The sequence below is a fragment of the Rana temporaria genome, chromosome 3, assembly GCF_905171775.1.
Source record: "Rana temporaria chromosome 3, aRanTem1.1, whole genome shotgun sequence".
NCBI classification, from domain to species: domain Eukaryota; kingdom Metazoa; phylum Chordata; class Amphibia; order Anura; family Ranidae; genus Rana; species Rana temporaria.
Genome location: NC_053491.1, coordinates 428,026,464 through 428,050,985, shown reverse-complemented (window position 1 = coordinate 428,050,985; position 24,522 = coordinate 428,026,464). Strand labels below are relative to the sequence as shown.

The following is a 24,522-nucleotide window of genomic DNA, read 5'->3' as shown; positions in this document are numbered from 1 at the left end:
TAATAATCAGACATGTTGGAAACTTTTAAAAAAAACTAACGATCGAACTGAAGAGCTGTGCATGTGCGAAAAAATTTAATTCTCGAAAATAAGTTTTCTAGCCACTTCAGGTTTCGCTATGCGATAGAAAAGAGGGGGGGGGGGGGATCTCACTAATGCGACACACACACACACACACACACACACACACACACACACACCCCTCTCCCTTTCTCTATCCAGAATAAAAAAGAAGTTTGCTTTATACTTTAATATAAAAATACATTTGAAAGGTCTACAGCCTAGCCACAGATTAACTCTGTGCCAAAAGATAACAAACCTAAACTCACGTTTTGCAATTTCAGGCCCCGTAGGATAGAGCGTGCACACAGGATGAAGGAAAGGATGCAAGACAGGATCACAAACAAATCAAACGCCAACCGAGAGTGGTTGTCACCTGGTGGAAAAAAGACAAATAGCTTATTATGGGATCTGCCAATGCCTACATCACCAACATAATGCGCAGGGTGCAAAATACCAACCCCGAGTGTCCTGAATGTATGAATGGATGCTTGTCAGTAGAAAGAACCATAGCATGCAATAGGGGGGAGGCTACAGAGCTGAAGAAGACATACAGGCCTCCAGAGCGGAAGGTTGAATTCTTCTCTTGCAGGGATCTAAAACTGTTCTAAAAAAATAAGAATTTTGAAAGACCATCACTTTTGTCCCCATTTTATCATTTTGTTGCAGACTATTGCAACAATGGAATAAGCTTTCCTTGCATTAGGTAATAACCTGTAATGTAAATTCAAAAGCATTCCTATTTGTGATGTTTCATCCCCTGGTTTCCTTCAAGCATATACAAAAGTTTTGTTAATCCAAATCCAATCCTGGATCAACTGTGGGTATGGAGTTTGGTGTATAGGATTGTACTGTGTTTTTTATTTTGTTTTTTTATTTTTTGTGGTTGAACTGGATGGACTTGTGTCTTTTTTCAACCTGATTAACTATGTAACTATGTATGCATGCATGTATGGCCATCTATATAATGTATGGGACCTGGACCAGGGCCCCATCTATCTGGAAAGCAAAATTAGAGACTTACAATAGGGGAAACTCACCTCGGCCATACACACTGGGATCTTTGCATTCTTTAATAGTTGCGTCATTGTCTAGCTGTATTCTCACTCTGCCGCTATGTGCCTGGTTATCAAATAGGATCTGTATTGAAAGAGAAGAGGTATTGCACAAGTTGATGGTTTTAGCTCTAAGAAAATTAAAATGGCACAATGGCATTAAGTGCTTATTCTTTGCTACTCACAGTGATTGTAAAGGTGTAACAGTCCGGAAGTTCATTATTAATGATTGTCTGGATATTTATAGCTTTTAATTGAAACTGTACCGTGAGGTTTATCAGTCTGGAGGAAAAAATAAAAAAACACCACAATCAAGGGATTTAATTTTCTAATGTGCACAGGAGTAATGACATGGACAAAAGGGGTGTGGTCATGTAGCCAGTTTGACTCAATGCTATAAGCTCCAATTCCCACTTACATACAGGGCATGCCTTTAATAAATGGTCTTGTCTGGAAGTACATATGGATAGACAGGCAAGGGGAAAATTTTATAAAAAAAAATAAATACAAAACACACTTTGCATCTCCTTCATTAGTCAGCTTCCCCCCCTTTCTCATCTATAAGCCATTCATCCAAAGCTGGCCATTGATGAATCAAAATTGAATGAAAACATAACCATTCAACAGAAATTGATGGGTGGTGGGAACAGCCATAGATGGATCAAAATCTGATCAGTTCATCTATGAACATAAAAAAGCTAATACTCCCATGCTTTCACTTTAAAGTGGGAAATTGCTGACTGCTGCAGATGCTGGTAAGCTGCTCTGTAGCCAATGACCTATTGTGTAAAAGGTGGGGCTGCACTGTCAAATAGGTATGCAATTAGTGTGAAAAATGATTAAGTCAATATAAACAAGTGCAAATAAAGTGATGACTTTCCACAATAAAAATGCCAAGTAACATACAGTGGAACCTTGGATTACGAGCGTAATCCGTTCCAGGAGAATGCTTGTAATCCAAAGCATTCACAAAGTGAGTTTCCCCATAGAAGTCAATGGAAACAAAGATAATGTGTTCCGCATTGACTTCTATTGTATGCAATACCGCATTTGGTCAAAGGTGGGGGGAGGGGCCGGAGAGCCTCGGAAATACTCAGGATAGCTTGGCTGAACTCTGAAAGGCTCGAGAACTGAGTATTTCCGAACTGCTCCGAAGCGGTCGGCGTGTCACCGGTGCCCCCTCACCTCTGGCCAAATGCGGTACTGCACACCCCATTGGCTTGAATCCTGCTCGTTTTGCGAGACAACACTCGCAACCCGAGTCAAAGTTGCTCGTCTTTCAAAACGCAGTGCACTTATACAAAAGAAAGAAAAAGTCCATCAACATCATAAAAGTGCAGTGGCCAATGTGATGCATATAAAACTAAAGAAAACAATAAAATAAAAATTGACACTAAAGGTCTGAAAGTGCAATAAGTGACTGGTGTTTCTCAGTTCATAATGGCGAATAAAGTGACTGTTGGCTTTTCTTTCCCGTTGTGGCGACACCTCTGTGCTCTCAAGCCTCTCACCTTACTGCTGTAAGGTGACAGCATTGGATTGCTGGCTCTCTGAAGACCTGTGTGTCTCCACTTGTCCAAGGGTCCTACAGAAGTTTGCCCGGCCTGTAGATCTCTATGGTGAATGATGCTTCCTGGGGGGTCCCACACCGACCATCTCCTTAATTGTGATGTACAAGAAAGAATACTCCGATAGTGTCATAACTAGGGTTGTCCAGATACCGATACCAGTATCGGTATCGGGACCGATACCGAGTATTTGCGGGAGTACTCGTACTCGCGCAAATACCCCCGATACCTAAATAGAATACTTTCCCCCCCTTTCCCCCCCCCCCGCATCGAGGGACATGGCTACAGGGACATTGCTGCATATGTGAGGGACATGGCTAGAGGGACATTGCTGCATATGTGAGGGACATGGCTGCATATGTGAGGGACATGGCTAGAGGGACATGGCTGCATATGTGAGGGACATTGCTAGAGGGACATTGCTGCATATGTGAGGGACATGGCTAGAGGGACATTGCTGCATATGTGAGGGACATGGCTAGAGGGACATGGCTGCATATGTGAGGGACATGGCTGCATATGTGAGGGACATGGCTGCATATGTGAGGGACATTGCTAGAGGGACATTGCTGCATATGTGAGGGACATGGCTAGAGGGACATTGCTGCATATGTGAGGGACATGGCTAGAGGGACATTGCTGCATATGTGAGGGACATGGCTAGAGGGACATGGCTGCATATGTGAGGGACATGGCTGCATATGTGAGGGACATGGCTGCATATGTGAGGGACATGGCTAGAGGGACATGGCTGCATATGTGAGGGACATGGCTGCATATGTGAGGGACATGGCTAGAGGGACATGGCTGCATATGTGAGGGACATGGCTGCATATGTGAGGGACATGGCTAGAGGGACATGGCTGCATATGTGGGGGACATGGCTGCATATGGGGGGGACATGGCTGCATATGGGGACACATTTAAAAGAAGTATCGGTATTCGGTATCGGCGACTACTTGAAAAAAAGTATCGGTACTTGTACTCGGTCCTAAAAAAGTGGTATCGGGACAACCCTAGTCATAACGTTTTAACCGATTTTGTTATAAAAACAGCTGGTGTGTTACTCACTTTTCAGTGACCAAAACCAACATGTACAAGCTCGTACTCTCGTGTAACATCCGGTAGCCTATTGCTTAATCCCGACGTGTATCGTCACACCCACGTGACTTCATCAGGGTGTCACTTAAACGTGAGCAACATACCAGCTGTTTTTTTTAACAAAATCTGTTAAAATGTTAACCGAGGAGAATTTTTTTATATATATATATATATATATATATATATATATATATATATATATATATATATATATATATATATATATATATATATATATATATATATATATATATATATGTAATATGTGTGTGTGTTTATATCCACTGGTGGCAGGCTGTATGACTGGCAGACTGCATTGATCTCCTGTACCATGTCCCTGCAGTCTGACAATCGCCTGTATAAAAAAATAAATCACTTTCGGTATCGGTTTCCACACACAAAAAAAAAAAAAAAAACCCACACACATTCAGTGTTAATAAAGATTATAGGATTTGAACTGTGTATATCTCACAGAAGAGTTTCCGCTTACATTTTGACTATTGTTATATTGCACTTTTATTTGGCCTAGCAAACAGAAGAAGAAATAAACCAAAGTCTGGAGAGTTACACTTACTTGTGAAACTTTATGGTAAAATTTTTGTAGCTCTGACTGGAGTCACCGGGATCTGCGTATACACAATCTGGAGGGCGAGAAAAAAAAGGGAAGGGCACCATTATTATGTGCATCAGACATATTAAGCCAATTCAGTCACACCTGTACACTCCCTATGGACCAGAGCAATACTTGCAGGCTATCTGGCTGTTTATTTGCCAATAACTTTGTAATTATTCAAGATAAAAGAAAAAGTGATTTTTTTTTCCCCCCCTCAGAACAAACAAGGCTTTCTCATTATAGATTATTAAATTCAATCTATTAATGATTAGAAACATAAATGAAATACAAATTAGCAGGAAAATGATTTGGGAGGGAAGGGAATATAAAGATTAGGGCCGATTGGGGGTGAAGGGTTAATTTATATTATATAAAACCGTTTGTGTTGCTCTTCCAAAAATGCACTGCGGGAAACTGCATAGATATAAACAGGACCCATAGGAAACCATGGTAAATTGATTGTCTTGTGTTACTGTGAACCTAGCCTAACATTTCGACACCAGAGAATGGCTAGAAAAATATGGAGACAAAACATCAGGGCGCACTACAAGCGTCCTATTTATTTCAATGAATTTTCCCAGGCATGTGCAGCATGCCCAGTATCCACAACTGGTTAAAATACATAGAAGGTATAATTACATCACACTCCTCAGACTGCATTTGCTTTCAAAATAAATATGGATACTGCCACGGACCAGTATATAATTTCTTCGAGGGATACCCTGCATTTTCTGTTTTATAGCCTCCCGATGTTTGTGTGGCATTGCCACACACGTGGCTCAAGTAGCAACAATTTTGTATTAGCATTAAATTCCATGCGCAACTGGGACAGTGTGATGCAAATCTTTCAGGGTTTTCCATAAAGTCCAATAAAAAAAACACTGCAGCTATAGAAATATAAAAAAAAAAAAAAAAAAAAAGTTAGCAAATGAAGGCAGGCAATTAACGAATACCCGAGTTAAAAAAATAAAAATAAAAGAAGGTTTTGCCTTTAGACTTTAAGGCTGAGTTCATACTTGTGCAATGCGGGAACCAGAACGATTCCCATGCAGGTTCACACTGCCCTCTGCAAACTGCTGCAGATGTAAAGTTAATGACAACCCCAGATTCTTTTGCAGATTGCAGTGCGAACTGTGAAATGGTGCAGGAATTGGATCGCATGAGTGTGAACAGGCATGCAATCAGATTCCAGTGTAAACCAAAAAGGTTTCTTTTTTTTCCCTGTACCAATACGCTTTCCCTGACTTGTTCATTGCCCAACTTAGTTGGGGTAGGCGGTACACACTTTGGTGGGGGTGGGTCAGCCACGCCCTGTGACCTTTGGGAACCTGCCTTCTGACCTTTGACCTCTGGGGGAGGTCCCTGTGCCAATTCCTAAATCCTAGCCTTATTCAAGGGAAAACCCCAACCCCTAACTGACCATTGACCTGGGTCCAAATGCAATGCAAATTCAGCCATAAACTGTAAAGCTGAATTTTAATCACACAGACATCGCATGCGATCTGTACAGCAATGTGTGCGAATCACATGCCACGTCTGGTCGCACCAGTGTGAAACCAGCCTCCATGTTTAGAAACACAGTAGATTTCAAAGGGTTAGTTCACCTTTTTGGGAGAAAATCAAAAAAGGTGAACACAGATTTGAACACAGCTAAACTTGAAAGATTTTTATATTTAAAAAAAAAAAAAAAAGGCACAAATGCAGCCATGTAATCATTAAAGCGGATGTGCCAGTAAAAAAATAAAAATTATTAAAAGCCAGCAGCTACTGACTTTTAATATTAAGACACTTACCTGTCCTGGAGTCCAGCACCGTCCGCAGCAGAGGAGGAGCGATCGCTCGTCTCTGCTGCTCCCCCCGCCATCCTCAGTGAGGGAACCAGGAAGTGAAGCGCTCCAGCTTCACTACCCGGTTCCCTACTGCGCATGCGCGAGTCGCGCTGCGCCCGCCGATTGGCTCACACGCTGTGTGCCGGGAGCCGAGTGTTCCCAGCACACAACGGGGGACAGACGGGAAGTCTGGAAAAACCCGTCTTTTGCCTGAGACCTGTGGCCGGAAGTGGGTGCAAATACCTGTCTTTAGACAGGTATCTGCACCCCCCTCCCCCCTGAAAGGTGTCAAATGTGACACCGTAGGGGGGGCGGGTTCGGATCAGCGTGAGTTCCACTTTAGGGTGGAGCTCCGCTTTAAATCGTAAAATTATTTCTTCAAAAGCAAACATTGCGTGTACTTGAAATTGACTTGGTATTGGCCTTTTGCAATTGCCTATGCAGCAGAAATCAACCACCACACACAGTTGTACCAACAGTTTTGGGATAAGTTGAGGGACAAAGAAAACTGTAGAGAATTCTTCTCTGTGCTAATGCAGAAATGTTAGCGACACCAGTGCCAGTTTTTAGAGCTCCGGGTCACACAATGCTGTACACATGGCATGCCAGTTAATATCGAATACTAGCTGCCAAGTGTAATTAAAGGCCCCTCCCCCCCTCTTTACCTGTAACGACTTTTGGATCAATATTGAAGGTATCATTAGCAGGATCAATGTGGCCCTTGCGATAATATTGCTGACAGACAGAAAGCGCCGATTTATTGAAGGGTTGAACATAAGCATAGCGAGCCGTAGTTTGGTTAGGGAAGGAGAGGTACTGTTGGTAAAAATAAAGTGAAAGCTCTATAAATATATAGACACAATGGTTTACTTACAAGTTGTTAAATACAAATGCCGCTATATTTTCTGAACAAATATAAAACAAAAAGGGAAAAAAATTAAAATAAAACCCTAGACACTTGAGGCAATTACAATACTGCATGCTGTCAGTTTCGAAACAAAAGGAAGCGAGTGTGCAGTTTTGATATAAAATGTTCTAAAATGGAATACCGTAAAATGACAATTTAACTTAAAAAATTATGCACGCCTTCTATAAGCGTTATTCCAGATTTTAAAATGCAGTAGACTCACGTCTAAGCTAAAACCAAACAGAAAAAACAGCACAAGGGACATATCCTACAGTTAGTATTAAGGGTTCCTTTTTAGTAGTAATCTACTTGGGCCTGCAATGCCCCCCCAAAGGCATGTTAGGAGCTCTCAAGAGATTGACTATTTCTTTGCCCAATCCACCATTCATAGGAGCTGTAGTACAGCTTCTATGAATGACACGGGAGGGGGACAGACAGATGATCGATTGCTGTACCCCCCCTCCATTCACAGAATGTGACAGTCCTTTAGCTGTAATAAAACCGATTGCACCAGGGCAGAGGGTCAGGAAAGATAAAGCTCTGTCCTTAAACAAGAAGAGTTAACACAAGTCACACATCATGCAAACTGTAAGTTATGCTCCTTATGGTGGTTTTCAGGTTTGCATTTTAAATTTGCAGCAGGCAACTATGGAATTTAACCCTTCTATATGACAATGCAATCATCAGCCATGCTAACCTGCTCCACGGCATAGTTCAGATACTCATACACATCGTTCTGGGTGTAGACAGCAAAGGTTTTATCGGAATCATCTGTGTAGTCCTTTAGGAAAAGATGCTTGAAAGCCACGGTGTTCTCCTCCCTAAACTGCACCACCATCTGGTTACTGAGGCCAAACAGGATTAGCTGCAATAGACAGAAGTAAAATGTATGGTCACATACGACAAGGATTTGAACAATTGTTAATAAAGTCTTCTTGTACACTCAGATATGCCAAGAGAGGAGTCAGGGTGGAGCACATGCACCCCCATCACCAGCTGCAAGCTGCTTTCATGTCTACAGAGAGAAAGACATTTTGCCAAGTCAGCATATAGACACTGATCCCTACACACTTGTCAAAAAATCCTGATTCAGCGTGTGTGTGTGTCAGTGATAGATATAGATATAGATAGATATAGATATAGATATAGATAAAAAAAAACATACTTCGTTTTAGATAAGTGCATAAAGAAAACCTCTCACCACGGCATTAAAAGAGAAGGGATGTTTTTTTCCCCTTTTAAAAAAAATAAAATAAATCATACTACCTAGGTGGATGCAGCATGGGTCCAATGCTGCATCTGTCCCCCGTCGGATCCAACACTGAGAACTGAGCGATCAAACACTGCTGATCACTCGGATCTCAGAGCTCCACGAACAGAGAGATCTGGTGACCATCAGTCACCGGTGCGGTCTGCTTTTGCCGAGAGGCTGAGCCAGGTGCCAGCCCAGGGTTGTGGGCGGATCCCACCATTGTCTCAATCTTTCCCCAGCCTGGACTGGCTCTGTCAGACAGCCGGATTCAACCCGCTGTCTGTTGAAAAGGAGTCACACGAGTGCAGAACGAACTGCACTCCTGTAACCCACAGGAGAAGTATAGCCAAACGAGCTTTGGCTATACTCCTTTAAAAGCCACCTTCCAGTGTATTAACTTACCCAATGTCCAGGCCCACTCCTGCAGAAAAATAAGGGGCCTCTGGGTATGAGACATGCGAGTCTTCTTCACCTACCTCACACAATGCACAGATCAATACTCAAGCCAACACCAATGTGAATGAAGGGGCTGCCATACCATATGCAAATACAGAAAAGTTGTTGTCGGCTATGCAGCACAAATTTTGGTATTAATGCCATGGCTACAATTTTACATAAATGTACTTTTTGTTTATGTACATGGGAGTTTCTATATTCACAAATTCAATATGTAGGCTCCGCTTCTGGCTTACCATTGCTAGCATATCAGACGGAGATCACTGAAGAAATCTCTTTATATTGTATTATTAGAAACTAAACGTACTTAACCCCTTCACACCCAAGGGTAAAACAAATCTAAATACCCAATAACAATTTTGCAACTTTTTAAAACCGTGCATATCGTAATAAATTACATTATTGTATACTTGATCCCACTTTTTCAATTCTCACCGACCCACATCCTCCTGGGACAGGTCACCCATCTCAGGAGGCTGCAGGATCAGCCCCACAGCTCCAGAGGGGGCTGTGATTACTCTGGATCTCATATCCATAATGGTGGTAACACGCAGCAGTAAGTAACTTATTATAAAAGCCAGTAGCTTCAATTTTTGTAGCAGCTGACGTAATTAGGGGGACGGAGGATGGACATTCCACTTTAACCAACTTCTGTACAACCTGCCAGACGGGTTTTTCCACAAATCATCAATGCTGGCTATAGCTAGTGGCCCCGAATTCTATGGAGGTCATCGCATTGGGATTGGTCCCCATTAATGACCTGCAAGCACGACAGACTGCTTTTGTTATAAGGAAAAAGAAGTCCACCACATTCGGTGAGTGTGGATCATTACACTACCAGCAGAACTATATCGCTATATTGTAGAAAAAGAAAGATGCGCCAATCTAAGTGCAGCAAGCAGGAGATTTAATACACAAATAACATATCACAGACAGCCAAATGACTACTCACAAACATGAGAGGTAAAAAGGCATGTAAAAGGTGATGCAGGCCCGATGTCACTACAGGTGGTCAGCAGTTCCTAGGTTCTGGTCCACATTCGTAGGAGCACTGGTGTGCAAGGTATAACTGTAGCGCTGGATGTACCGGGGGTCCAGTGTCTCAGGAACCTCAGGGAGCCACGGGGAAGCAGGGAGCCAGATGCGCCGCTCGAGACAGCGTGCGTGTCAGCGTGGAGCGCAACGTTCCGTCGTCGCACCGGAAGTGACGTGGGGGACCGGGCCAGCCAATGGGATGACGCGTTTCACAGCCTCCGCCGTTTCATGCTCCTACTCTTCAGTGCTTCTACGAATGTGGACTGGAACCTAGGAACTGCTGACCACCTGTAGTGACATCGGGCCTGCATCATCTTTTACATGCCTTTTTACCTCCCATGTTTGAGTAGTCATTTGGCTGCCTGACATATTATTTGTGGATTAAATCTGCTTACTGCACTTAGATTGGCACATCTTTCTTTTTCTACAATATTTCCAGCGCTTGCTTCTGCTTTAGGGTTGCTGCCGCTAGTGCTAGTGGACTACTAATTGGACAATTGATCAAACCTTCATTGCGTTTAAGGACTATACGATATTATATTACTGACCATTATTATATGCTCTAATAATCGTGCACCATCTACCACATTTTCTATATCGCTATATGCACTTTAAAATATTGTCACTGATATTATTAAATCGATTAATCGGCCAGTAACATAATGGGGTTAAAACAACTAAAATTAGCTCTTTATAGTACAAAAAGGCAAATCGCTACTGTAAATATTACTTTGTGTCCCACAGTAAAAAAAAAAAAAAAAAACCTTACAGTAGCGATTATTTGCTCTTTTTGTACTTATTTTTGTTTCTTTTAACCCCATTATGTTACTAAAACCCATTATGTCACTAAACATCTCAGGCCGGGGTCACACCTGTTTTTTGGTGCTTTTTGCAGAAACACTACAGTTCATTTAATGTTTTCCTATGGGACACGTTCACATCCATGATTTTTTTTCAGCTGCTGCATATTTGGAAAGGGCAAGGACTTTTTAACGCAAAACGGTGCCATTTTCTTTTTTTTGGTTCAATATACTTCAATGGAGAAGCTGCAGAAAAACATGTAATGTGTTTTTGCTGCAAATTTGTGTTTTGTAATCTGCCCAACAACAAATTGGCCCATAAGGCCATTATTCGATTAATCAAAACAATAATCGGCCAACTATTCGATTATGAAAATAATCGTTGGTTGCAGCCCTAATTTTTAGAATGGCACTGGAGTCTGACACCTAATCCAAGTTATTTTAGACCAAAGTATAATAAAAAGACTAATAAGGCCAGTTCTAATGAAGCAATGACACGGTTAGCACAGTACCTGCACGGTGACCATAAGGATCTTGATAAGCTGCAAGGCCAATTTGTAGGGTTTCCTTCCCTTGGCTCTGAACTTATCACACGGACTCATGAAGAAATATTTCAGCCGACGCCGGAGCTGGATCTCCTCTGCACTGGCCCGGTCACACACCGCAGTGCCATAACATGGAGATGGTGACAAAAGGCGCTGGCGTTCAACTGCAAGCAAGAGGTAGAATAGAGATGAGAAACAAGATACAGAATACCAAAACAAACATATACATACAGAGAGTGCCAATACTACTACTACCCATTCCCGAAAAAGTGTTTGGTTGTCGGGTTTACCCTCTTTGAGTCGATTTGTTAAAGGCAAACAGACTATGCACTTTGCAAGGTAGTTCCCGCCCCCATGCTCTGTTGACTTCCATCATATGCAATTAAAAGCGTTTTTTTTCCATGTTCCTTGCGATTGGGTATTCTATACAAACTGAAATTTCACCACATTCACTAAATTCCCCATGCACTGTACAACTTCCCATGAACAGCCTGTTTGCTGTTAGTAAATCAACCCCATAGTGTCCCTTTATCTGTTTAATGTTATTCTGCACATAAGGATAAACATTAAAGGGTTAATTTATTAAAACTGGAGTGTGTAAAATTTGGTGCAGCTCTGCATAGATACCAATCAGCTTCCAGGTTTTCTGGTAAAAGTTTAACAATCTGAAGTTAGAATCCGATTGGCTACCATGCACAGCTGCACTAGGGTTTGCACTCTCCAGTTTCAGCAAATCAACCCCTAAGGATCCATTCACATCGGGAGCGATGGGCAGCCATTAAAAGCACCAAACGCTGGGCTAAAAAAATAAAACCACCATTCGATTTTGTTCCAGCAGCAATTGGGAAGTCGCTGTCCTATTGTTGGAACACAGTGATGTATATTATATGGAGCCGAGGCTACATACAGCTTATTCAGCCATTAGTGAAGGAAATAGGTTTGCTTGGGCCAGCTTGGCCCAAACAAACTTTATGAAGTGAAAGTAAACATGGAGTTATGCTTTAAAGTGGTTGTTAACCCAAGTTAAAATTTACACCATCCCCTTGGTTTATTCATGCAACGTGCCCCTGTGCCTTAATGAAAACAATAGTTGAATTGATGAATCGCGATTCAGCATTGATGCGGAGAAAGGCTGAATCGCAATTGCACCGATGACATCACCCCGGCATGCCTCTGTCAAGAATCTTCCCCTCCGACTATCTCACTGAACTTACCCAGGGCGACCGCTCACCAGTGTCGGGAGCTTTGATCTGAATATTTCCTAGACCGGGCCGCCTGTGATAGACGAAACACAGATTCAGTATTCCGTCTAACACAAGACTCAGTCTATGAGGCAGGACTTTGTTACAGCAGTCGCTGGAGGAGGACGGGTGTGCCAAGATATTCAAAGCAAAGCTCTGTGACATAGCGGTAGATGCCCGCTGTGTATGATCCATCCAGGCACTGGTGAGGCGGCATTTAATGGATTTTTGATGAAAACCATGGGGAGTAATCGTGAAATTTAATCGAATTGTGAGATCAGTGAGGATGCGCAGCTGTAGAATACAAAAGCAGGAGGATCCCCCCCCCCCCCCCATCTACAAGTGTGTGGATGGGGGAATCAAGTCTTTTTTATGTTAAACCCACGGGTTGAATAAAACAAATAAATAAAAAAACACACCCCTTTAGGCTGCCTTGGAAGGGCAGTTGGTGACCTGTGGGCAGGTGGCACAGGCCATTCCGGTTCTGCTGGCCAATCATGAGCCAACACAGGCTGCATATAACTAACAGACACAGCCGTGGCCAAAAGTTTTAAGAATGACACAAATATTACGTTTCAAAGTCTGTTGCCTTAGTGTTTTTAGATCTTTTTGTCAGATGTCACTATGCTATACTGAAGTATAAATTACAAGCATTTCATAAGTATCAAAAAGGCATTGACATTAAGTTTATAAAAAGAATCAATATTTGCAGTGTTGATACTTTTTCAAGACCTCTGCAATTCGCCCTGGCAATCCGTCAATCAACTTCTGGGCCGCATCCTGACTGATTGCAGCCTATTCTGGCATAAGCAATGCTTGGACTTTATCAGTATTTGTAGGGCATTTTATTTTTCTCTCCCACCTGCCTCTTGAGGATTGACCACTATTTCTCAATAGGATTAAGGTCTGGGGAGTTTCCTGGCTATGGACCCAAAATTTCACTGTTTTGTTCCCCAAGCCACTTGGTTATCACTTTGGCCTTATGGCAAGGTGCTCCATCATGCTGGAAAAGGCATTTTTCGTCTCCAAACTGTTCTTGGATGGTTGGCGGAAGTTGCTCTTGGAGGATGTTTTTTGTACCTTACTTTATAAATGGCTGTGTTCAAAATTGTGAGTGAGCCCACTACCTTGACTGAGAAGCAACCCCACACATGAATGGGGTGAGGATCATTTACTGCTGAACACAGCGTCTCCCCGCAGAGATGTAGTCCCAAGGGAGGGGGCAAACATGCCGACTAACCCCAAGCCAGAACGGCTCAGATGATGGGGGCAAGCTTACTGAGGAGCAACAGGAAGTGAGAAATTCAGACAAAGAAAAAAAACATTTAGAAGGGAAATCGAAGGAAAATGTAAGTGAACCAACAATGCACTAGCTTAAAGGAACCCATTAAGAAAAAACAAAAAACAAAAACTCCCTTTACAACCCCTTTAAGTTAATTTTCATGGTAAAGAGGGACTTTGCACGTAATTCCAATTTATCTGAACACTCTCCATAACATTCTGGAGTATATACAAATTGCAATCTTAATAAACACTGAAGCAGCAGTCTTTGTGAAAATTAATATTTGTCATTCTCAAAATAAAATTTCGGCCACGACTGTATGTAGCCTAAAGAACTATGACAATCTACAAAGAAAACCATGTCCTTGTCGTGCTGCTATTATCAATAATAAGGGAAATATTCATTACAGAATGAGAGAAATATTACACAAGTGGGAAAGTCTGGAATATGTATAGGGCCGAAACAAATAATCGATTATTCGACAACTAAATCAATAAAAATAATCGATTACAATTTTCATAATCGATTAATCGGCCAGTAACATAATGGGGTTAAAAAAACTTAAATTAGCCCTTTATAGTACAAAAAAAAAGCAAATCGCTACTGTAAATATTACTTTCACTGTCCCACAGTACAAAAATGATCCCCTTACAGTAGCGATTATTTGCTCTTTTTGTACTTATTTTTGTTTTTTAACCCCATTATGTAACAAAACATTTTTGGGTGCTTTTTGCAGAAACAGTTTCATTTACAAGTTTTTCCTATGGGACACGTTCACATCCATGATTTTTTTTTCCGCCGCTGCATATTTGGAAAGGGCAAGGAGTTTAACGCAAAACAGTGCAATCGTTTTTTGTTTTTTTTTGCTTCAATATACTTCAATGGAGAAGCTGCAGAAAAGCATGTTATGTGTTTTGCGGCAATTTGTGTTTTGTAATTGGCCCAACAACAAATTGGCCCAATTTTATTTTTAAAAATGCAAATTTTTTTTTAAGGCTATTATCTGATTAATCTAAACAATAATCAGCCAACTAATCGATTATGAAAATAATCGTTAGTTGCAGCCCTAAATATGTATAAAGATTATAAGTAAATAATATAAAAATGGCAAACAAATGTTGATGTCTCAGTTGGAAATGGAGAAATTAAAACCTACTAAGATAAATTAGAGATCAGAGTCATGTTGGTAAATGTCCCAGTGATCATCTCTCTCCCTGACCTCAGCTATGAATACAGAAGGTGACATGAGAACACATACTTGCCGAGTCATGGTTTTTAGAGGCGTTGCATTTGCTCCCGATTATCTTTGGTAACAGTAAGGAAGTTCACACTACAGAATCAGATGCAACGTATCTCTGCACGTTTCTGTAGGTTAGAGGTTTTCATTGCAGACAAAACTAGTTTATTAGCCTAAGCAGTGGCTCTCAACTCTGTCCTTAACTACCGGAAGGATTTGCCCCCTTAATAACCAGGCCATTTTTTTGCAATACGGCACTGCGTCGCTTTAAATGACAATTGTGCAGTCGTGCGATGATGTACTTAAAATTGACGTCCTCCTATTTCTCTCACAAATAGAGCTTTCCTTTTGATCACCTCAAAAAAATTTATATATATATATATATATATATATATATATATATATATATATATATATATATATATATATATATATATATATATATATATATTGGTTTGCGCAAAACTATGGGATAGAAATTGTGCGAGTTCAGCTGAACTTGCACGATTTCATTCTCGCATGTCAGTCCCGATTCCAGAGACATCTGTGCGGGTTTCTGCAAATTGTACCCCCAAAAAAATATATAATAATAAATAATATCACCAAAAGTAGTACAGAAACTACTTTTGGGAATCGGTGCCATTGCCGCCGATTTGGCATGCAATTTGACATGTCAAATTGCATCAATGTGAATTTAGGGCTGAGGGTGACTTTAACCACTTCAATACAGGGCACTTATACACCTTCCTGCCAGACCAATTTTCGATCAGCACAGACCCACCTGTCAGAGTAGCAGCCGATCGACTCTCCCCTACTCGCGTCTGACAGACGCGAGTGAGGAAAAGATGAACAATGGCTCTTCTTGTTTACATCGTGATCAGCCGTGATTGGACACGGCTGATCACGTGGTAAAGAGTCTCCGTCATAAACTCTTTACCTAGATCAGACTGACACCCCGCAACAACAATCGCCGCGATGTGGGCGTTCAGCGTCTCAATATCCTGAAGACGTCATATGACGTCGGGTCAGGATATTGAAACCACTTTGCCACCGTCTTTTTGTAATAGGAAGGGCGGCAAGTGGTTCAACTTTTTTTATTGTTTTTATCGGCAATGGCAGCGATCTGCCATTTTTAGCGGGACTGTGGCAGACAAAGATGACCCCATATTACACTTTTTGGGGACCAGTGACATTACTACATTGATCAGTGTTGTGACATTACTGCACTGATCAATGTAAAAAATTACACTGGCAGGGAAGGGGTTAACACTAGGGGCGATCAAGGGGATAAGTGTGTTCCCTCAGCATGTTCTAACTGTAGGGGGGTGGGCACATTGGGACATGATATAGATCACGGTTCCCGATCACTGGTAACAGTAGATCTCTGTCATGTCTCTTGTCAGAACAGGGATCCGCATGTTTACACTGGCAGATCCTTGTTCTGCCTCTACTAGGCAATTGTGGGTTGCCGGTGGAGAAAGAGTCGGCCCGACCCGGGAGAACCCACCCGCCAATGCGCCTGTGCAAGCCACCATACAGCTACAGGAATTCGCACAGGAGAGCGGATGGCCGGCAAGTGGTTAAGTACCTCCAACAGGACATGTTTTGGGAATTTCTCTTAGAAAAAGGAACAAGAATGCTACTGCTGAAAAATAATATATATATATATATCAACCACCACAACCCTGAAAATTTGAACCCTACGCCAAGCTCCTACCCCACCAGAGCCCACTTATTTGTGGTGGGAACCACTTTAGGGAAGCTCCAAAACAAGTCAATGTTGTGTCACAACAAAATAGAAAAAAAAAAAAAGAGGATAGAGTGGGGATCCAAAATATGAAAAGGGGAAAATGAAAAAAAATAAAAATAAAAAAAGGAGAGAAGATGGGCCAGATTCAGATAGGTTAGCGGATCTTTAGATCCGCGTAACCCATCTGATTTACAATCCGCCGCCGCAAGTTTGAGGAGAGTGCTTGATTCACAAAGCACTTACCTCAAAACTTGCGGCGGCGCATCGTAAATCCCCCGGCGGAATTCAAATTACGCGGCTAGGGGGAGTGTACTATTCAAATCAGGCGCGTCCCCGCGCCGATCGAACAGCGCATGCGCCTTCCTGAAATTTTCCCAGAGTGCATTGCTCCAAATGACGTCGCAAGGACGTCATTGGTTTCGACGTTTACATAAATTACGTCCATCCGTATTCGCGAACCTAGTAGCTGGCCTGGAATTGCAGCCTAAGATCCGACGGTGTAAGTCACTTACACCTGTCTGATCTCAGGCATATTTATGCGTAACTGATTCTATGAATCAGTCGCATGGATACGACCGACGGAAATCAGAGATACGACAGCCTTTTAGGAGATACACCGTCGTATCTCTTTGTGAATCTGGCCTGATGGGATATTCAAGATAACTAACCAACGTCCACAAATCTAATCCAACAGCTATAATGAACCACTCTACTCTTTATATTATAGATTGTGCATTTTGAACATGTGATTAAGTACACTGAAGTCAGAATAGAAACACTATAAGCAGTAAGGGGACCATACGGATACCTGATTGAAAATGAGCAGATTTCTGTTTCTTTAATTGTTTTCTCTAGAATGTACATATTACTTAAGTGTTTAGGCTCATCGGAGGGTGAGGGGTTTAAGGGTCTCATCTGAGGTTTGGGGGGCTCAAAGGTGCAAGGTTTGGGGGGCTCATCTGGGAGGTGTAAAGGTGCAAGGTTTGGGGCACATCAGGAGGTGTAAAGGTGCAGGGTTTGGGGCACATCTGGAGGTGTAAAGGTGCAGGGTTTGGGGCACATCTGGGGTTTGGGGGGCTCATCAGGGCGGTGTAAAGGTGCAGGGTTTGGGGCACGTTTGGGGGGGCTCATCTGGAGGAGTAAAGGTGCAGGGTTTGGGGCACATGTGGGGTTTGGGGGGGCTCATCTGGAGGTGTAAAGGTTCAGGGTTTGGGGCATATGTGGGGTTTGGGGGGGCTCACCTGGAGGTGTAAAGGTGCAGGGTTTGGGGCACATCTGGGAGGTTTAAAGGTGCGCACCCAGGACAACAAAGCCATGAAAAACAGGGTCAGATATCACTATAAAACAGCACGAAATCCACCTACTGAACGTTATTAGTAGATATCAATGTGCAAATACACACACACACACACACACACACACACACACACCTCTATAGGAACCCTCCAACACACACACACACCTCTATAGGAACCCTCCAACACACACACACACACCTCTATAGGAACCCTCCAACACACACACACACACACACACCTCTATAGGAACCCTCCAACACACACACACACACACCTCTATAGGAACCCTCCAACACACACACACACACACACCTCTATAGGAACCCTCCAACACACACACACACACACACACACACCTCTATAGGAACCCTCCAACACACACACACACACACACACACCTCTATAGGAACCCTCCAACACACACACACACACACACACCTCTATAGGAACCCTCCAACACACAAACACACACACACACACCTCTATAGGAACCCTCCAACACACACACACACACACACACCTCTATAGGAACCCTCCAACACACACACACACACACCTCTATAGGAACCCTCCAACACACACACACACACACACACACACCTCTATAGGAACCCTCCAACACACACACACACCTCTATAGGAACCCTCCAACACACACACCTCTATAGGAACCCTCCAACACACACACACACCTCTATAGGAACCCTCCAACACACACACACACACACACCTCTATAGGAACCCTCCAACACACACACACACACACACACACCTCTATAGGAACCCTCCAACACACACACACACACACACACACACACCTCTATAGGAACCCTCCAACACACACACACACCTCTATAGGAACCCTCCAACACACACACACACCTCTATAGGAACCCTCCAACACACACACACACACACCTCTATAGGAACCCTCCAACACACACACACACACACACACCTCTATAGGAACCCTCCAACACACACACACACACACCTCTATAGGAACCCTCCAACACACACACACACACACACACACACACACCTCTATAGGAACCCTCCAACACACACACACACCTCTATAGGAACCCTCCAACACACACACACACACCTCTATAGGAACCCTCCAACACACACACACACACACACACACCTCTATAGGAACCCTCCAACACACACACACACACCTCTATAGGAACCCTCCAACACACACACACACCTCTATAGGAACCCTCCAACACACACACACACACCTCTATAGGAACCCTCCAACACACACACACACCTCTATAGGAACCCTCCAACACACACACACACCTCTATAGGAACCCTCCAACACACACACACACCTCTATAGGAACCCTCCAACACACACACCTCTATAGGAACCCTCCAACACACACCTATAGGAGCCCTCCAACACACACACACACACCTCTATAGGAACCCTCCAACACACACACACACACCTCTATAGGAACCCTCCAACACACACACCTCTATAGGAACCCTCCAACACACACACACACACCTCTATAGGAACCCTCCAACACACACACACACCTCTATAGGAACCCTCCAACACACACCTATAGGAGCCCTCCAACACACACACACACACCTCTATAGGAACCCTCCAACACACACACACACACCTCTATAGGAACCCTCCAACACACACACACACACCTCTATAGGAACCCTCCAACACACACACACACCTCTATAGGAACCCTCCAACACACACACACACCTCTATAGGAACCCTCCAACACACACACACACACCTCTATAGGAACCCTCCAACACACACACACACACCTCTATAGGAACCCCCCAACACACACACACACCTCTATAGGAACCCTCCAACACACACACACACCTCTATAGGAACCCTCCAACACACACACACACCTCTATAGGAACCCTCCAACACACACACACACCTCTATAGGAACCCTCCAACACACACACACACCTCTATAGGAACCCTCCAACACACACACACACCTCTATAGGAACCCTCCAACACACACACACACCTCTATAGGAACCCTCCAACACACACACACACCTCTATAGGAACCCTCCAACACACACACACACACCTCTATAGGAACCCTCCAACACACACACACACCTCTATAGGAACTCTCCAACACACACACACACCTCTATAGGAACCCTCCAACACACACACACACCTCTATAGGAACCCTCCAACACACACACACACCTCTATAGGAACCCTCCAACACACACACACACCTCTATAGGAACCCTCCAACACACACACACACACCTCTATAGGAACCCTCCAACACACACACACACCTCTATAGGAACCCTCCAACACACACACACACACACCTCTATAGGAACCCTCCAACACACACACACACACCTCTATAGGAACCCTCCAACACACACACCTCTATAGGAACCCTCCAACACACACACACACACACACACACACACACACACACCTCTATAGGAACCCTCCAACACACACACACACACACACCTCTATAGGAACCCTCCAACACACACACACACACACACACCTCTATAGGAACCCTCCAACACACACACACACCTCTATAGGAACCCTCCAACACACACACACACACCTCTATAGGAACCCTCCAACACACACACACACACACACACCTCTATAGGAACCCTCCAACACACACACACACACCTCTATAGGAACCCTCCAACACACACACACACACACACACACACCTCTATAGGAACCCTCCAACACACACACACACACCTCTATAGGAACCCTCCAACACACACACACACACCTCTATAGGAACCCTCCAACACACACACACACCTCTATAGGAACCCTCCAACACACACACACACACACCTCTATAGGAACCCTCCAACACACACACACACACACCTCTATAGGAACCCTCCAACACACACACACACACACCTCTATAGGAACCCTCCAACACACACACACACACACCTCTATAGGAACCCTCCAACACACACACACACACACCTCTATAGGAACCCTCCAACACACACACACCTCTATAGGAACCCTCCAACACACACACACACACACCTCTATAGGAACCCTCCAACACACACACCTCTATAGGAACCCTCCAACACACACACACCTCTATAGGAACCCTCCAACACACACACACACACACACCTCTATAGGGACCCTCCAACACACACACACACACACCTCTATAGGAACCCTCCAACACACACACACCTCTATAGGAACCCTCCAACACACACACACACACACACCTCTATAGGAACCCTCCAACACACACACACACACACACACCTCTATAGGGACCCTCCAACACACACACACACCTCTATAGGAACCCTCCAACACACACACACACCTCTATAGGAACCCTCCAACACACACACACACACCTCTATAGGAACCCTCCAACACACACACACACCTCTATAGGAACCCTCCAACACACACACACACCTCTATAGGAACCCTCCAACACACACACACACCTCTATAGGAACCCTCCAACACACACACACACCTCTATAGGAACCCTCCAACACACACACACACCTCTATAGGAACCCTCCAACACACACACACACCTCTATAGGAACCCTCCAACACACACACACACCTCTATAGGAACCCTCCAACACACACACACACCTCTATAGGAACCCTCCAACACACACACACACCTCTATAGGAACCCTCCAACACACACACACACACACCTCTATAGGAACCCTCCAACACACACACACACACCTCTATAGGAACCCTCCAACACACACACACACACCTCTATAGGAACCCTCCAACACACACACACACCTCTATAGGAACCCTCCAACACACACACACACCTCTATAGGAACCCTCCAACACACACACACACACCTCTATAGGAACCCTCCAACACACACACACACACCTCTATAGGAACCCTCCAACACACACACACACCTCTATAGGAACCCTCCAACACACACACACACCTCTATAGGAACCCTCCAACACACACACACACCTCTATAGGAACCCTCCAACACACACACCTCTATAGGAACCCTCCAACACACACACACACACACACACACACCTCTATAGGAACCCTCCAACACACACACACACCTCTATAGGAACCCTCCAACACACACACACACACACACACCTCTATAGGAACCCTCCAACACACACACACACCTCTATAGGAACCCTCCAACACACACACACACACACACACCTCTATAGGAACCCTCCAACACACACACACACACACCTCTATAGGAACCCTCCAACACACACACACACACACACCTCTATAGGAACCCTCCAACACACACACACACACCTCTATAGGAACCCTCCAACACACACACACCTCTATAGGAACCCTCCAACACACACACACACCTCTATAGGAACCCTCCAACACACACACACACCTCTATAGGAACCCTCCAACACACACACACACCTCTATAGGAACCCTCCAACACACACACACACCTCTATAGGAACCCTCCAACACACACACACACCTCTATAGGAACCCTCCAACACACACACACCTCTATAGGAACCCTCCAACACACACACACACACACACCTCTATAGGAACCCTCCAACACACACACCTCTATAGGAACCCTCCAACACACACACACACCTCTATAGGAACCCTCCAACACACACACACACCTCTATAGGAACCCTCCAACACACACACACACCTCTATAGGAACCCTCCAACACACACACACACCTCTATAGGAACCCTCCAACACACACACACACCTCTATAGGAACCCTCCAACACACACACACACCTCTATAGGAACCCTCCAACACACACACACACACCTCTATAGGAACCCTCCAACACACACACACACCTCTATAGGAACCCTCCCACACACACACACACCTCTATAGGAACCCTCCAACACACACACACACCTCTATAGGAACCCTCCAACACACACACACACCTCTATAGGAACCCTCCAACACACACACACACCTCTATAGGAACCCTCCAACACACACACACACCTCTATAGGAACCCTCCAACACACACACACACCTCTATAGGAACCCTCCAACACACACACACACCTCTATAGGAACCCTCCAACACACACACACACCTCTATAGGAACCCTCCAACACACACCTATAGGAGCCCTCCAACACACACACACACATACCTCTATAGGAACCCTCCAACACACACACACCTCTATAGGAACCCTCCAACACACACACACCTCTATAGGAACCCTCCAACACACACCTCTATAGGAACCCTCCAACACACACCTATAGGAGCCCTCCAACATACACACACTTCTATAGGAACCCTCCAACATACACACATATATGTGCTGGAGGACGCCTATAGAGGGAGTTGTATATATAGGAGCCCTCGAGGTGGAAGGGAGAACTACCTGGTGGAAGTTTCGGGCTGTCACTGAGGCTGCGGCTCCTGTACAGAGAACCCATCATGTCTATGCGTGTGTGTCACTCCGAGCTCCGTCTGTCTCATCCGCTGATCTCCGTGACTCCCGATCTGCCTCCGTCCCATTAGAACCAAAACAAATCCACATCCACAGCTCCGTCTACTTCTATCAGCTGACCTGCTTCTGGTTGATCATATGACTCAATCCCGGCTCCGCCCATCAGCTGGGAGCTTTAAGCCGCTCCTCCGAAACACGCCCCCTTTTTCTCTCTCATGCGCCCCCTGTAGTGGTTGCTGGCGAAGTGATTTCTCTCAGCTCCATTGTTAGTGAATCATAAACAAAGCAATTGTTCATGGTGTCATGGCGGGCTGTAGAGATGAGGGAACTCCTACAAACGTGTACATTCTATCACAGCAGTAGTAGTAGTAGTCTTGTACTGTGTCAGCCATGCTTGGTTCCTTTCACAGAACACACAAAAGAGAGCCCAGAAAACGTGTTTTGCCAAGCATTCGGGAAACACCGCAAACAAGCTTCATTGTGGTACCATTCATTGTTAATGGCATTGGCACCCCCTGTGCGGGTAGCAGCAGTGCGATAAACGTGTGGTAAAAAAATAAACCATGCGCTGCTCCAAAAAAGGTTTTGCAGCTTTATTGAGGCATTTGTCACACATAGGGCAGCCCAATTAAACGGAACTAAACCCTCCTATCGTTTTCAGCCAAGGAAGCTGCCATCTTGGCCTCTGTTTGATCTGCAACTGTCATGGTGCTGCACATCCAATGGTATGACAGTTTGCTGGAGAACACAACCAATGTGATGGTTTGCATTCCCAGCATGCCTTGAATGGAACTGTTTTTGAACCGTTAAGGGCTTGTTCACACTTGACCAAATTTCTAACGCTTAACAAGCGCTCCTATCGCATTAGTATGGACATTAGACTTGCGTTAAAAAGCTTTAGTATGAGCGTTAGACTGGCGTTTTACAAGCGTTAATGACAAGTTAAAG

At 44.1% G+C, this 24,522-nt stretch overlaps 1 protein-coding gene across 1 annotated transcript in view; it reads right to left on the bottom strand.

Moving 5' to 3' along the window:
- MCOLN1 (mucolipin TRP cation channel 1) overlaps positions 1-23,732 on the bottom strand; it is a 33,509-nt gene extending 9,777 nt beyond the window's left edge. The window contains exons 1-8 of the mRNA XM_040346285.1: positions 23,506-23,732; positions 11,189-11,385; positions 7,831-7,998; positions 6,892-7,042; positions 4,359-4,425; positions 1,301-1,397; positions 1,101-1,200; positions 330-436 (exon numbers count right to left, since the gene is read on the bottom strand). Coding sequence (XP_040202219.1) covers positions 330-436; positions 1,101-1,200; positions 1,301-1,397; positions 4,359-4,425; positions 6,892-7,042; positions 7,831-7,998; positions 11,189-11,385; positions 23,506-23,563 — 945 coding nt within the window. The 5' untranslated portion in view covers positions 23,564-23,732. The remainder of the gene's footprint in view (positions 1-329; positions 437-1,100; positions 1,201-1,300; positions 1,398-4,358; positions 4,426-6,891; positions 7,043-7,830; positions 7,999-11,188; positions 11,386-23,505) is intronic.
- Positions 23,733-24,522: the final 790 nt, after the last annotated feature.